Source organism: Tachyglossus aculeatus, chromosome 19, assembly GCF_015852505.1.
Source record: "Tachyglossus aculeatus isolate mTacAcu1 chromosome 19, mTacAcu1.pri, whole genome shotgun sequence".
Lineage (NCBI taxonomy): Eukaryota > Metazoa > Chordata > Mammalia > Monotremata > Tachyglossidae > Tachyglossus > Tachyglossus aculeatus.
The window spans coordinates 25,357,137-25,374,042 of NC_052084.1; the positions used below are offsets into that span (position 1 = coordinate 25,357,137).

The 16,906-nt window shown below is 44.2% G+C and overlaps 1 protein-coding gene across 1 annotated transcript in view; it reads right to left on the reverse strand.

Moving 5' to 3' along the window:
• The window catches only part of AK9 (adenylate kinase 9), a 194,364-nt gene that overhangs the window by 21,643 nt on the left and 155,815 nt on the right, over window positions 1–16,906 (reverse strand). Inside the window, exons 31-34 of the mRNA XM_038761300.1 lie at window positions 15,075–15,221; window positions 10,695–10,915; window positions 7,153–7,349; window positions 3,633–3,802 (exon numbers count right to left, since the gene is read on the reverse strand). Of these exons, the coding sequence (XP_038617228.1) occupies window positions 3,633–3,802; window positions 7,153–7,349; window positions 10,695–10,915; window positions 15,075–15,221 (735 nt within the window). The remainder of the gene's footprint in view (window positions 1–3,632; window positions 3,803–7,152; window positions 7,350–10,694; window positions 10,916–15,074; window positions 15,222–16,906) is intronic.

The window sequence follows — 16,906 nt, forward strand, 5'->3', positions numbered from 1 at the left end:
GAATGAGCACTCAATCAATACGATTGAATGAATGAATGACTGAGCGCTCAATAAATGAATGAATGAATAATGAATTGTTGAAATAATGAATTATTTAGGAATAATAAATGAATGAGTAAATGAATGAGCACTCAATCAATACGATTGAATGAATGAATGAATGAGCGCTCAATGAATGAATGAATGAATAATGGATTATTGAAATAATGAATTATTTATGAATGCTAAATGAATGAGTAAACGAATGAATGAGCACTCAATCAATACGATTGAATGAATGAATGAATAATGAATTAATGAAATAATGAATTATTTATGAATACTAAATGAATGAGTAAATGAATGAATGAGCACTCAATCTTGAGTGAATGAATGACTGAGCGCTCAATGAATGAATGAATGAATGAATAATGGATTATTGAAATAATGAATTATTTATGAATACTAAATGAATGAGTAAACGAATGAATGAGCACTCAATCAATACGATTGAATGAATGAATGAATGAGCGCTCAATAAATGAATGAATGAATAATGAATTAATGAAATAATGAATTATTTATGAATAATAAATGAATGAATAAATGAATGAATGAGCACTCAATCAATACGATTGAATGAATGAATGATGAATTAATGAAATAATGAATTATTTATGAATAATAAATGAATGAGTAAATGAATGAATGAGCACTCAATCAATACGATTGAATGAATGAATGACTGAGCGCTCAATAAATGAATGAATGAATTGTTGAAATAATGAATTATTTATACTAAATGAATGAGTAAATGAATGAATGAGCACTCAATCAATACGATTGAATGAATGAATGACTGAGTGCTCAATAAATGAATGAATGAATAATGAATTAATGAAATGAAATAATGAATTATTTATGAATAATAAATGAATGAATAAATGAATGAATGAGCACTCAACCAATAAATACGATTGAATGAATGAATGAATGAGCGCTGCGCTAAACGCTTCGGAGAGTAGACTACGATACTAGTCGACTCAAGCCCCGCTCCCAAGGAACTTTGAGACGTGAAAATGAATTACGCATAAGAGAAGCGATCGATTACTAGGAGACGGAGGAGGTGATCTCGACGGGCCTTTGAAGGCGGTGGACGTTCGAGGGGCAGGACAAGTCATTCATTCGTTCAGTCGTATTTATTGAGCGCTCACTGTGTGCAGGGCACTGTACTGAGCGCTCGGGATGAACAGGGAATGAGTCAAGGCCCGGTCACGAGGAGGGTGTTAGGAGAGCGAAGTCCGCTGGCCGGATCGTGGAGGGAGAGGAACGAGACTAGATGGTGCTTAGAACAGCGCTTGGCGCATAGTGAGCGCTTACCAGATACCCTCAGCATTATCATTTCTAGGCCGTGAGCCCATTGTGGCCAGGGATCGTCTCACTCCATCGCTGAACTGTCCTTAAGACTGGGAGCCCCCCGTGGGACCACCTGATCACCTGGTCACTTCCCCGGCGCTGAGAACAGTGCTTTGCACATAGTAAGTGCTTAATAAATGCTATTATTATTATTATTATTATTATTATTCTCATTATTATTATTATTCTCATTATTATTATTATTATTATTATTATTATTATTATTCCCAAGCGCTCAGTACGGTGCTCGGCACATGGTAGGCGCTCAATAAATACGATGAATAGAAAGGGGAGAGTCAGTCTGTCGATCGTATTTATTGAGCACAGAGCGCCACGCCAAGCGCTTGGGAGAGTACGATAGAATAATATGAAGACTAATCTGTTAAGTATATATATACTTATACTTAAGTATATATATACATACTGTATATATGTATATATGTTTGTACATATTTATTACTCTATTTTACTTGTACATATCTATTCTATTGATTTTATTTCGTTAATATGTTTGGTTTTGTTCTCTGTCTCCCCCTTTTAGACTGTGAGCCCACTGTCGGGTAGGGACTGTCTCTATATGTTGCCAACTTGGACTTCCCAAGCGCTTAGTACAGTGCTCTGCACACAGTAAGCGCTCAATAAATAGGATTGATTGATTGATTAAGACTAATATATAATAAAATATGGGAGAGTACGAAATAATAATTCGAAGACTAATCTGTTAAGACTAACATGTGATAATGGAATAATTCAGCGCTTAGAACGGGGCTCGGCACACAGGAAGCGCTTAACAAATACCAACGTTATTAATACAGAGGAGCAGCGTGGCTCAGTGGAAAGAGCCCGGGCTTTGGAGTCCGAGGTCAGGGGTTCGAATCCCGCCTCCTCCACGCGTCAGCTGGGGGGACTTGGGGCAAGTCGCTTCACTTCTCCGGGCCTCAGTTCCCTCATCTGGAAAATGGGGATGAAGGCCGTGAGCCCCCCGTGGGACGACCTGATCACCCTGTCACCTCGCACAGAGTAAGCGCTTAATAAATACCATCATTATTATTATTCTTCTCGGGGCCTCAGTTCCGTCACCTGGAAAATGGGGATGAAGACTGGGAGCCCCCCGTGGGACCACCTGATCACCTTGGAACCTCTCCAGCGCTTGGCACATAGTAAGCGCTTAATAAATGCCATCATTATTATTATTATTATCATTATTAAGTAACAATGATAATTGTATTTTTAAGGGCTTTCTATAATAATAATAATGATGATGGCCTTTATTAAGCACTTACTATGTGCCAAGCACTGTTCTAAGCACCGGGGAGGTTACAAGGGGATCAGGTGGTCCCTCGGGGGGCTCCCAGTCTTAATCCCCATTTTACAGATGAGGGAACTGAGGCCCAGAGAAGTGAAGTGACTTGCCCAAGGTCACACAGCAGACATGTGGCGGAGCCGGGATTCGAACCCCTGACCTCTGACTCCAAAGCCCGGGCTCTTTCCACTGAGCCACGCTGCTTCTCTATCTGCCAGGAACTGGGGTAGAGACAAGATAATCAAGTTGGACACAGTCCCTGTCCCACAGAGGGCTCACAGTCTTAATCCTCATTTTCCAGATGAGGAAACTGAGGCCCAGAGAAGCCAAGTGACTCAATCAATCGTATTTATTGAGCGCTTACTGTGTGCAGAGCGCTGTACTAAGCGCTTGGGAAGTCCAAGTTGGCAACATCTAGAGACGGTCCCTACCCGACAGCGGGCTCACGGTCTAGAAGGGGGAGACAGACAACAAAACCAAACATACTAACAAAATAAAATCAATAGAATAGATATGTACAAGTAAAATAAATAGAGAAATAAATATGTATAAACATATGTACAGGTATATACATATATACAGGTGACTCGCCCAGGGTCACACGGCGGACACGTGGCGGAGCCGGGATTCGAGGAGCGGCGCGGGGCTCGGTGGCGAGAGCCCCGGCTCTGGAGTCCGAGGTCGCGGGTTCCAGTCCCGCGGCCGTGTGACTTCGGGCGAGTCGCTTCCCTTCTCTGGGCCTCGGTTCCCTCCCCTGGAAAATGGGGATGAAGACCGGGAGCCCCCCCCGGGGGAGGACCGGATCGCCTCGTCACCTCCCCGGCGCTTAGAACGGTGCTTGGCACACAGTAAGCGCTATCGTTATTATTATTATTATTATTATTATTATTATTATTATTATTATTATTATTATAATTAAGCCTCGCCGCGGTACCTCTGTTTCCCGTCCAGGTAGGTGACGGGACAGTAGGCCTGCATTTCGGCATTTTGAGGGAACGTCGCCTTCACCTGGGCCACGGTCAGCCTCTTCGGGAGCATCTCTGGAGGAGGGAGAGCATGCGGCGCCAAAGGAGGCACGTACGACTCCGGACTCTTCAAAAACCTCTGTGGCAAGGAAAATTACAGCGGTGATTCGGACCATAAGACAACAGGTGACAACTTGCCCTTCCCAAGCGCTCAGTCCAGCGCTCCGCACACAGGAAGCGCTCAATAAATACGACCGACTGAAGCTCGATTTCCCTGCGGTCGGGCTGAGGCCGGGAGAAAAATCCCTTCTGGCTTATTTGCACCGGATCGGTCCCGAACCGGGACAGAAAGCGGCGTGGCTCAGGGGGAAGAGCCCGGGCTTTGGAGTCCGAGGTCGCGGGTTCAAATCCCGGCCCCGCCGCTTGCCAGCTGGGTGACTTTGGGCGAGTCGCTTCACTTCTCCGGGCCTCGGTGACCTCATCTGGAAAACGGGGATGAAGACTGTGAGCCCCACGTGGGACAACCTGATGACCTTGTATCCTCCCCAGCGCTTAGAACGGTGCTTGGAACATAGTAAGCACTTAATAAATGCCATTATTATTATTATTATTATTATTATTAAGATAACATGACACCTAGATTTTCCTACGATCGGTCTGAGCCCGGGAGAAAAATGGAAGGAGACTTATTTGCACCAGATCAGTCCCGAACCGGGACAGAAAGCAGCGTGGCTCAGTGGGAAGAGCCCGGGCTTTGGAGTCAGAGGTCGTGGGTTCAAATCCCGGCTCCGCCACTCGTCAGCTGGGTGACCACTTGTCAGCTGGGTGACTTTGGGCAAGTCACTTCACTTCTCTGGGCCTCAGTTCTGGAAAATGGGGATGAAGACTCAGCCCCACATGGGAAAACCTGATTAACTTGTATACTCCCTAGTGCTTAGAACAGTGCTTGGCACATAGTAAACGCTTAATAAATGCCATTATTATTATTGTTAAGATAATATGTGACACCTAGATTTTCCTGCCATCGGTCTGAGCCCGGGAGAAAAATCCCTTCCCCTTCCAATGGAGACTTATTTGCACCAGATCAGTCCCAAACCAGGACAGAAAGGAGGACCTTCTTGTCGAGGGCGCTAAAATTGTTCATTTGTCCCAAACTGGGACTATTTAACCAGAAAGGAGACCTTCTTGTCAAGGGCGCTTAAAATCATTCATTTGTCCCAAACCGGGACTACTTAGAAAGGAGACCTCCTTGTCGAGGGCGCTAAAATCGTTCATTTGTCCCAAATCGTTACTATTTAACCAGAAAGGAGACCTTCTCGTCGAGGGCGCTAAAATCGTTCATTTGTCCCAAACCATTACTATTTAACCAGAAAGGAGACCTTCTTGTCGAGGGCGCTTAAAATCGTTCATCTGTCCCAAGCCGGGACTACTTAGAAAGGAGACCTTCTTGTCAAGGGCGCTAAAACCGTTCATTTGTCCCAAACCGGGACTGTTTAACCAGAAAGGAGACCTTCTTGTCGAGGGCGCTAAAATCATTCATTTGTCCCAAACTGTTACTATTTAACCAGAAAGGAAACCTTCTTGTCGAGGGCGCTTAAAATCGTTCATTTATCCCAAACCGGGACTACTTAAACAGAAAAGAGACCTTCTTGTTGAGGGCGCTAAAATCGTTCATTTGTCCCAAACCGTTACTATTTAACCAGAAAGGAGACCTTCTTGTCGAGGGCGCTAAAATCGTTCATTTGTCCCAAACCGTTACTATTTAACCAGAAAGGAAACCTTCTTGTCGAGGGCGCTAAAATTGTTCATTTGTCCCAAATCGCTACTATTTAACCAGAAAAGAGACCTTCTTGTCGAGGGCGCTAAAATCGTTCATTTGTCCCAAACAGTTACTATTTAACCAGAAAGGAAACCTTCTTGTCGAGGGTGCTAAAATTGTTCATTTGTCCCAAATCATTACTATTTAACCAGAAAGGAGAACTTCTTGTCAAGGGTGCGTAAAATCGTTCATTTGTCCCAAACCGGGAATACTTAGAAAGGAGACCTTCTTGTCAAGGGTGCTAAAATCGTTCATTTGTCCCAAACCGTTACTATTTAACCAGAAAGGAGACCTTCTTGTCGAGGGCGCTGAAGTCGTTCATTCGGTTTAAAAAATAAATGTAGAGGCGTCTGATTCTCGTCTGGGAGAAACGGAATCTCGAGTGGCTGACGTTCACTTTTAAAGTCCCGGCGAATGCTCCGTCAGTCCATCGTATTTTCTGAGCACTTGCGGTGTTCCGAGCACTGAACTGAATGCTCGGGAGAGTACGATCAATGCCACTGCTACCTCTTAATAATAATAATAATAATAATAATAATAATAATAATAATAATAATGTTGGCATTTGTTAAGCGCTTACTATGTGCAAAGCACTGTTCTAAGCGCTGGGGGGGGATACAAAGTGATCTGGTTGTCCCATGTGGGGTTCACAGTCTTAATCCCCATTTTACAGATGAGGTAACTGAGGCTCAGAGAAGCTAAGTGACTTGCCCAAGGTCACACAGCAGACATGTGGCGGAGCCGGGATTCGAACCCATGACCTCTAACTCCAAAGCCCGGGCTCTTTCCACTGAGCCACGCTGCTTCTCAATGCGGGGTTGCCGTATGCGACCCCTAAATGAGGCCTTGGGAGAGCGACCGGAGCGGCCGGAGAAGTCGCTCTGCGGAGCGTACGGTGCTCTGCACACAGTAGGCGCTCAATAAATACGATTGAATGAAGTCCCAAGATGGTCTCTGGTCTTGAGAAGCATATGAAGGTGAGGGCCGCAACTTATTTAGTGTAATACGGTGGCATTTGTTAAGCGCTTATTATGTGCAGAGCGCCGTGCTAAGCGCCGGGGAGGTGACAAGGCGATCGGGTCGGCCCACGGGGGGCTCCCACTCTCCATCCCCATATTCCAGATGAGGGAACCGAGGCCCAGAGAAGCGAAGCGACTCGTCTCAAGTCACCCAGCCGACAGTAGGCGGAGCCGGGATTTGAACCCGTGACCTCGGACTCCGAAGCCCGGGCTCTTTCCACTGAGCCACGCTGCTTCTCTACATCCGCTTTTGATCGACTGTCTTCACAGTTTCCATCACGCAGTCGCCCCGTCTGGCGACCGGGTTTGGCAGTGGGGAAGAGGGAGGTGGGCCTTTAATAGCGATGGTATTGATTAAAAATAAAATAAATAAATGATGGTATCTGTTAAGCGCTTACTATGTGCAAAGCACCGTTCTAAGCGCTGGGGAGGATACCAGGTGATCAGGTTGTCTCCTGTGGGGCTCACAGACTTAATCCGCATTTTACAGGTGAGGGAACTGAGGCCTAGAGAAGTCAGGTAACTTGCCCAAAGTCACCCGGCGGGATTGGGGAAATGGGCAATTTGGGAAAGGCCCCCGCACGCCTCCATTTTGGGGCCGCTTCCCGTCACCGAGGTACTTCCCACCGGCCGGCGAGGGGGCCCGCTTACGTCCAAGTCGTCCCGCGAAGCCATTCTGTAGTAGTGGCCCCTGAACTCGGCCGCAAACTCCAGCGAGGGGCTCACGGAGCAGTCGACGAGCTCCCCCTTCTCCGCCAAGTTGACGGGGCAATACTGGGCGAATTCCCCCAGCCGAGAGAGCAGCTCGTGAGGGGCGACGCACAGCTTGTCGATACCGGCCGCTCGCCCTGGTACGGACGGAAGAAATCGCCGTTACTACGATTTTCGGGGGGCCGCCGCCTTCTAAACGTAGACGAAACCCGCTTTTTCAAAAACGGATCCACCGTCGCGCGCTGGGGATACAGAGAGTAACTCGCATTCTTGAGAATATTCATTTACAACGACAATAATAATAATGATGACGGTATTTGCCAAGCGCTTACTACGTGCCGAGCGTCTCAGTTGCCTCGCAGGGAGATATTCAGTAACGGTAACGTCTTCCGTCGACGGAAAACCAAAGCCCACGGACTTTGGTAAGCGCTCAATAAGTACGACTGAATGAATGAATGAATGCCTGTACCATTTGAAGGCTATTTTTTCAAAGCTCCCAATTTTCTATTTCCGCTTTTCCGGCATTCCGTCTAAACGTTTCTTCCGCATCGTCATCATCGTAATAATAATGGCGTTTATGGAGCGCTTACTATGTGCCAAGCACCGTTCTAAGCGCCGGGGAGGTGACAAGGCGATCGGGCCGTCCCATGGCGGGCTCCCGGTCTTCATCCCCGTTTTCCAGGTGAGGTCACTGAGGCCCAGAGAATAATAATAATAATGATGATGATGGCATTTATTAAGCGCTTACTATGTGCCAAGCACCGTTCTAAGCGCTGGGGAGGTGACAAGGCGATCGTGTTGTCCCCCGGGGGGCTCCCAGTCTTCATCCCCATTTTCCAGGTGAGGTCACTGAGGCCCAGAGAATAATAATAATAATAATAATAATGGCATTTATTAAGCGCTTACTATGTGCCAAGCACCGTTCTAAGCGCTGGGGAGGTGACAAGGCGATCGTGTTGTCCCCCGGGGGGCTCCCAGTCTTCATCCCCATTTTCCAGGTGAGGGAACCGAGGCCCGGAGAAGCAAAGCGACTCGCCCAAAGTCACCCAGCTGACAGTCGGCGGAGTCGGGATTTGAACCCACGACCTCTGCCTCCAAAGCCCGGGCTCTTTCCAGTGAGCCACGCTGCTCCTCAATAAGCATTCTATTCCGCAATCTGACATCAGCGGAAAGGTTTTCGGGCCAATTCATCTTTAAATGAAAATAGATGAAGAAATGGAGACTTTTAGACTCCTTGGAACGATTTTTCCGTTACCTGCTCGGATTCTTTCCAGGTAAGTTTTTGGGCAAATTCATCTTTAAATGAAAATAGATGAAGAAATGGAGATTTTTTAGACTCCTTGGAACGATTTTTCCGTTCCCTGCTTGGGTTCTTTCTAGGTACGTTTTTGGGCAAATTCATCTTTAAATGAAAATAGATAAAGAAATGGAGATTTTTAGACTCCTGGGAACGATTTTTCCATTACCTGCTCGGATTCTTTCCGGGTAAGTTTTTGGGCAAATTCATCTTTAAATGAAAACGGATGAAGAAATGGAGATTTTTAGACTCCATGGAACAATTTTTCCGGAACCTGCTCGTAAGTTTTTGGGCAAATTCATCGTTAAATGAAAATAGATGAAGAAATGGAGACTTTTAGACTCCTTGGAACGATTTTTCCGTTCCCTGCTCGGATTCTTTCCAGTTAAGTTTTTGTGTAAATTCATCTTTAAATGAAAATAGATGAAGAAATGGGGATTTTTAGACTCCCTGGAACGATTTTTCCATTCCCTGCTTGGATTCTTTCTGGGTAAGTTTTTGGGCAAATTCATCTTTAAATGAAAATAGATGAAGAAATGGAGATTTTTAGACTCCTGGGAACGATTTTTCCATTACCTGCTCGGATTCTTTCCGGTAAGTTTTTGGGCAAATTCATCTTTAAATGAAAACGGATGAAGAAATGGAGATTTTTAGACTCCATGGAACAATTTTTCCGGCACCTGCTCGTAAGTTTTTGGGCAAATTCATCATTAAATGAAAATAGATGAAGAAATGGAGACTTTTAGACTTCTTGGAACGATTTTTCGGTTCCCTGCTCGGATTCTTTCCGGGTAAGTTTTTGGGCAAATTCATCTTTAAATGAAAATAGATGAAGAAATGGGGATTTTTAGACTCCCTGGAACGATTTTTCCATTACCTGCTCGGATTATTTCCAGGTGAGTTGGGCCAATTCATCTTTAAATGAAAATAGATGAAAAAATGGAGATTTTTAGACTCCTGGGAACGATTTTTCCGTTACCTGCTCGGATTCTTTCCGGGTAAGTTTTTGGACAAATTCATCTTCAAATGAAAACGGATGAAGAAATGGAGATTTTTAGACTCCATGGAACAATTTTTCTGGAACCTGCTCGTAAGTTTTGGGGCAAATTCATCTTTAAATGAAAATAGATGAAGAAATGGAGGTTTTTAGAGTCCTTGGAACAATTTTTCGGTTACCTGCTCAGATTCTTTCCGGGCAAGTTTTTGGGCAAATTCATCTTTAAATGAAAATAGATGAAGAAATGGGGATTTTTAGACTCCCTGGAACGATTTTTCCATTACCTGCTCGGATTATTTCCGGGTGAGTTGGGCAAATTCATCTTTAAATGAAAATAGATGAAGAAATGGAGATTTTTAGACTCCATGGAACGATTTTTCCGTTACCTGCTCGGATTCTTTCCGGGTAAGTTTTTGGGCAAATTCATCTTTAAATGAAAACGGATGAAGAAGTGGAGATTTTTAGACTCCATGGAACAATTTTTCCGGAACCTGCTCGTAAGTTTTTGGGCAAATTCATCTTTAAATGAAAATAGATGAAGAAATGGAGGTTTTTAGAGTCCTTGGAACGATTTTTCGGTTACCTGCTCGGATCCTTTCCGGGTAAGTTTTTGGGCAAATTCATCTTTAAACAGATGAAGAAATGGGGATTTTTAGACTCCCTGGAACGATTTTTCCATTACCTGCTCGGATTCTTTCCGGGTGAGTTGGGCCAATTCATCTTTAAATGAAAATAGATGAAGAAATGGAGATTTTTAGACTCCTGGGAACGATTTTTCCGTTACCTGCTCGGATTCTTTCCGGGTAAGTTTTTGGGCAAATTCATCTTTAAATGAAAACGGATGAAGAAATGGAGATTTTTAGACTCCATGGAACAATTTTTCTGGAACCTGCTCGTACGTTTCTGGGCAAATTCATCTTTAAATGAAAATAGATGAAGAAATGGAGATTTTTAGAGTCCTTGGAACGATTTTTCGGTTCCCTGCTCGGATTCTTTCCGGGTAAGTTTTTGGGCAAATTCATCTTTAAATGAAAATAGATGAAGAAATGGGGATTTTTAGACTCCCTGGAACGACTTTTCCATTACCTGCTCGGATTCTTTCCGGGTAAGTTGGGCCAATTCATCTCTAAATGAAAACAGATGAAGAAATGGAGATTTTTAGACTCCTTGGAACGACTTCTCCGTTACCTGCTCGGATCCTTTCCAGGTACAACTGGACGTGCTTAGTGACGGTCTGGACGTTCTTTAACACTTCATTCCATATCCACCATTTGCTGCGGGAGGCGTCGATGACGCACCAGTTCTGGTGGTGTTCCCGATAGTACGTCCTGATGGCAGGGATAGACTTCTGATAGCTCGCGCTCTTGACGGACAGGATCTGGGAGCTGTCGTGGAGCGGTAATGGGGTACTGACGGGAAAATGGGGGGTGGGGGCGGAGAAACGACTGTTAATAATAATGATAATATTATTAACACAATAACACAATATAATAATATTATGCATTAATATATCTATTATATTGCATTAATATACAGTCTAATTGTATTATATCATATATTAATATAATGCAACAAATATGTTAATATAATGCTATTATATATTGATAAATTTATTGCATCATGTCACTATATAATGTCATAAATATATCAATATAATATTATGATATTATATATTGATATATTTATTACATCATATCAATATATAATGTAGTCTTATTATATATTAATATAATGCAATAAATATATTAATAAATAATGTTGTTATATGCCAATATATTTATTATACTAATATATAATATAATGATATTATAATATCATAATAATGATGATAATAATAATGGCATTTATTAAGCGCTTACTATGTGCCACGCACTGTTCTAAGCGCTGGGAGGGGATCCAACTTGTCCTTCCCAAGCGCTTAGTACAGTGCTCTGCACACAGTAAGCGCTCAATAAATACGAGTGAATGAATGAACGAACGAAATCCAAGGTGATCGGGTGGTCACCCCCATTTTCATCCCCATTTTCCAGATGAGGGCACTGAGGCTCAGAGAAGTGATGTGACCTGCCCAAGGTCACACAGCAGACACGCGGCGGAGCCGGGGTAGATGGGTCTCCTCCTCCCGCTCCCGTCCCGCCGTTTGGAAAGGCGTTTAAGTTCGGGAAAATGAGGTTGTATAGGACAGGGAGGCCGTAAACTAGAACGCAGTGGTGATCTGGGTGCGTGTTTTATCCCAAGCAATCCCCCCGGCACGTATATTTCTGCATTCATACGTACCTATAATTCCGTATTCTGCCAAGCATTCATCTATATCTATATTTCTATACCCTGCCAATAGAGATATGTATATTTCTTTCATAAAATCACCAAACCATTTGGGTGATAGGGCCGAAAGGAGAACGCGGACCTCTGATTCCTTTCTCCTGTTCCATTAGCCGGTCCTCAATTTCTATATCCTACCAATAGAGATATTTATATTTCTTTCATAAAATCACCAAACCATTGGGTGATAGGGCCGAACGGAGAACGCAGACCTCGGATTCCTTTTCCCTGTTCTGTTAGCCGTTCCTCAATTTCTATATCCTGTCAATAGAGATTTTTATATTTCTTTCATAAAATCACCAAACCATTTGGGTGATAGGACGGAAAGGAGAACGCAGACTCTGATTCCTTTTCCCTGTTCTGTTAGCCGGTCCTCAATTTCTATATCCCGCCAATGGAGATATTTATATTTCTTTCATAAAATCACCAAACCATTGGGTGATAGGGCCGAAAGGAGAACGCAGACCTCTGATTCCTTTTCCCTGTTCTGTTAGCCGGTCCTCAATTTCTATATCCTGTCAATAGAGATTTTTATATTTCTTTCATAAAATCACCAAACCATTTGGGTGATAGGGCCGAAAGGAGAACGCAGACCTCTGATTCCTTTTCCCTGTTCTGTTAGCCGGTCCTCAAGTTCTATATCCTGCCAATGGAGATATGTATATTTCTTTCATAAAATCACCAAACCATTTGGGTGATAGGGCTGAACGGAGAACGCAGACCTCTGATTCCTTTTCCCTGTTCTGTTAGCCGGTCCTCAATTTCTATATTCTTCCAATAGAGATATTTATATAGAGATATTTATATTTCTTTCATAAAATCAACAAACCATTTGGGTGATAGGGCCAAAAGGAGAACGCAGACCTCTGATTCCTTTTCCCTGTTCTGTTAGCCGGTCCTCAATTTCTATATCCTGCCAATGGAGATATTTATATTTCTTTCATAAAATCACCAAACCATTGGGTGATAGGGCTGAAAGGAGAACGCAGACCTCTCCTTTTCCCTGTTCTGTTAGCCGGTCCTCAATTTCTATATTCTGCCAATGGAGACATGTATATTTCTCAAATAAAATCACCAAACCGATTGGGTGATAGGGCCGAAAGGAGACCGCAGACCCCTGATTCCTTTTCCCTGTTCTATTAGCTGGTCCTCAATTTCTATATCCTGCCAATAGAGATTTTTATATTTCTTTCATAAAATCACCAAACCATTGGGTGATAGGGCTGAAAGGAGAACGCAGACCTCTGATTCCTTTTCCCTGTTCTGTTAGCCGGTCCTCAATTTCTATATCCTGCCAATGGAGATATGTATATTTCTTTCATAAAATCACCAAACCATTTGGGTGATAGGGCTGAACGTAGAACGCAGACCTCTGATTCCTTTTCCCTGTTCTGTTAGCCGGTCCTCAATTTCTATATTCTTCCAATAGAGATATTTATATAGAGATATTTATATTTCTTTCATAAAATCACCAAACCATTTGGGTGGTAGGGCCGAAAGGAAAACGAAGACCTCTGATTCCTTTTCCCTGTTCTGTTAGCCAGTCCTCAATTTCTATATCCTGCCAATAGAGATATTTATATTTCTTTCATAAAATCACCAAACCATTTGGGTGATAGGGCCGAAAGGAGAACGCAGACCTCTGACTCCTTTTCCCTGTTCTGTCAGCCGGTCCTCAATTTCTATATCCTGCCAATGGAGATAGGTATATTTCTTTCATAAAATCACCAAACCGATTGGGTGATAGGGCCGAAAGGAGAACAAAGACCTCTGATTCCTTTTCCCTGTTCTGTTAGCCGGTCCTCAATTTCTATATTCTGCCAATGGAGACATGTATATTTCTCAAATAAAATCACCAAACCGATTGGGTGATAGGGCCGAAAGGAGAACACAGACCTCTGATTCCTTTCCCCTGTTCTATTAGCCGGTCCTCAATTTCTATATCCTGTCAATAGAGATATTTCTATTTCTTTCATAAAATCACCAAACCATTGGGTGATAGGGCGGAAAGGAGAACGCAGACCTCTGATTCCTTTTCCCTGTTCTGTTAGCCGGTCCTCAATGTCTATATCCTGTCAATAGAGATTTTTATATTTATTTCATAAAATCACCAAACCGATTGGGTGATAGGGCCGAAAGGAGAACGCAGACCTCTGATTCCTTCTCCCTGTTCCGTTAGCCGGTTCTCAATTTCTATATCCTACCAATAGAGATATCTATATTTCTTTCATAAAATCACCAAACCATTGGGTGATAGGGCCGAAAGGAGAACGCAGACCTCTGATTCCTTTTCCCTGTTCTGTTAGCCGGTCCTCAATTTCTATATCCTGTCAATAGAGATTTTTATATTTATTTCATAAAATCACCAAACCGATTGGGTGGTAGGGCCGAAAGGAAAACGCAGACCTCTGATTCCTTTTCCCTGTTCTGTTAGCCGGTCCTCAATTTCTATATCCTGCCAATAGAGATATTTCTATTTCTTTCATAAAATCACCAAACCGATTGGGTGATAAGGCCGAAAGGAGAACGCAGACCTCTGATTCCTTTTCCCTGTTCTGTTAGCCGGTCCTCAATTTCTATATCCCGTCAATAGAGATTTTTATATTTCTTTCATAAAATCACCACACCGATTGGGTGATAGGGCGGAAAGGAGAACGCAGACCTCTGATTCCTTTTCCCTGTTCTGTTAGCCGGTCCTCAATTTCTATATCCTGCCAATAGAGATATTTATATTTCTTTCATAAAATCACCAAACCGATTGGGTGATAGGGCGTAAAGGAGAACGCAGACCTCTGATTCCTTTTCCCTGTTCTGTTAGCCGGTCCTCAATTTCTATATCCTGCCAATGGAGATATGTATATTTCTTTCATAAAATCACCAAACCGTTGGGTGGTAGGGCCGAAAGGAGAACGAAGACGTCTGATTCCTTTTCCCTGTTCTATTAGCCAGTCCTCAAGTTCTATATCCTGCCAATGGAGATATTTCTATTTCTTTCATAAAATCACCAAACCATTGGGTGATAGGGTCGAAAGGAGAACGCAGACCTCTGACTCCTTTTCCCTGTTCTGTTAGCCGGTCCTCAATTTCTATATCCTGCCAATAGAGATTTTTCCATTTCTTTCATAAAATCACCAAACCGATCGGGTGATAGGGCCGAAAGGAGAACGCAGACCTCCGATTCCTTTTCCCTGTTCTATATTAGCCGGTCCTCACTCCTCCTTGGCCCTTTCCGGCGCGCATAGTTACCTCGCGGCGCTTTTCTTTTGCAGCAGCGAGCGTTTAAAAATCTCTTTCGTCGGCACTCGTAACTCAAAGATCTTTATCGGGATGATGCCCTTGGTCTCCAAGACTTCCATCTGTTGCTTGGTAACGGGGTAGCCATCGATGACAATCCTACCAGAGAGGAAGAGGATTTAGAGCCGCGTCGAGCCGCGTGTCATCAACATATATTTCATTATATTTCATTACAGGTAGGTTGGATACCCGTGACGAGCCTCACCTAGTCCTGTCAGTTTAACAGAAGAAATACAGGCCTTGTGTTCGTTCGTTCGTTCGGTCGTATTCATCCCAGGCGCTTAGCACAGTGCTCTGCACACAGCGAGCGCCCAATAAATTCATTCATTCGTTCATTCAATCGTATTTATTGAGCGCTTACTGTGCGCAGAGCACCGGACTAAGCGCTCGGGAAGTGCAAGTTCCCAAGTCAGAGGAGTCAGAGGTCACGGCTTGGAATCCCGACTCCGCCGCGTGTCTGCCGTGTGACCTTGGGCGAGTCGCTTAACTTCTCTGAGCCTCAGTTGCCTCATCTGTAAAATGGGGATTAAGACGGTGAACCCCACATGGGCCAACCTGATCAATCAATCAATCAATCAATCCATTGTATTTATTGAGCGCTTACTATGCGCAGAGCACTGTACTAAGCGCTTGGGAAGTACAAATTGGCAACATATAACAACCTGATCACTTTGTATCCCCCCCAGCGCTTAGAACAGTGCTTTGCACAGAGTAAGCGCTTACCAAATGGCCAACACTGTTACAAGTTGGCGATTGAATGAATTTATCGAGCGCTTCCTGTGGGCAGGCCCTGCGTGGGGCTCACTGTCTCTACCCCCATTCTACAGAGGAGGGAACTGAGGCCCAGAGGAGCGAAGCACCTGGCCCGGGGTCGCCCAGCGGACGAGGGGCCGAGCCAGGATTAGAACCCAAGACCGCCGGACCCCCGGACCTGAGCTCCGTCCGCTTCGCCTCGGGATCCCCCCGCGCCCGTCGTCAGCTCGGTGCTTCCAAAAACCCACCGACACCACTCCCGATCGTCTACGGTCGATGAAAGTACGGACCGTTTTGACAACTCTGTAGCCCCCCATACACCTAGTCGGTGTGAAAATGATAATAATGATAATAATAACGATGGCATTTGTTAAGCTCCTACTCTATGCAAAGCACCGTTCTGAGCGCTGGGGGATTTATTACTTTTTCATTTATTATTTATTTATTTGGTACGTATTTATTAGTCTATTTTATTTGTACATATTTATTCTATTTATTTTACTTCGTTAATATGTTCTGTTTTGTCGTCCGTCTCCCCCTTCTAGACCGTGAGCCCGCTGTCGGGTAGGGACCGTCTCTCTATGTTGCCGACTTGTCCTTCCCAGGCGCTTAGTACAGTGCTCTGCACACGGTAAGCGCTCAATAAATACGATTGATGATGATGATACAAGGTGATCCAGTCATCCCACGTGGGGCTCACGGTCTTCCCCCCCCATTTTCCAGATGAGGTCACTGAGGCTCCGAGAAGTGAAGTGACTCGTCCAGGGGCATACGGCAGACACGTGGCGGAGCCGGGACTCGAACCCATGACCTCGGACTCCAAAGCCCGGGCTCTTTCCACCGAGCCACGCTGCTCAGTGGAAAGCTGGGTGTCAGGGTAACTTCTATATTATTAGATTTCTACTTTTATATTATAAATAGATCAATCAATCAATCAATCGTACTTATTGAGCGCTTACTGTGTGCAGAGCACTGTACTAAGCGCTTGGGAAGTGCAAGTCGGCAACACACAGAGACAGTCCCTACCCAAC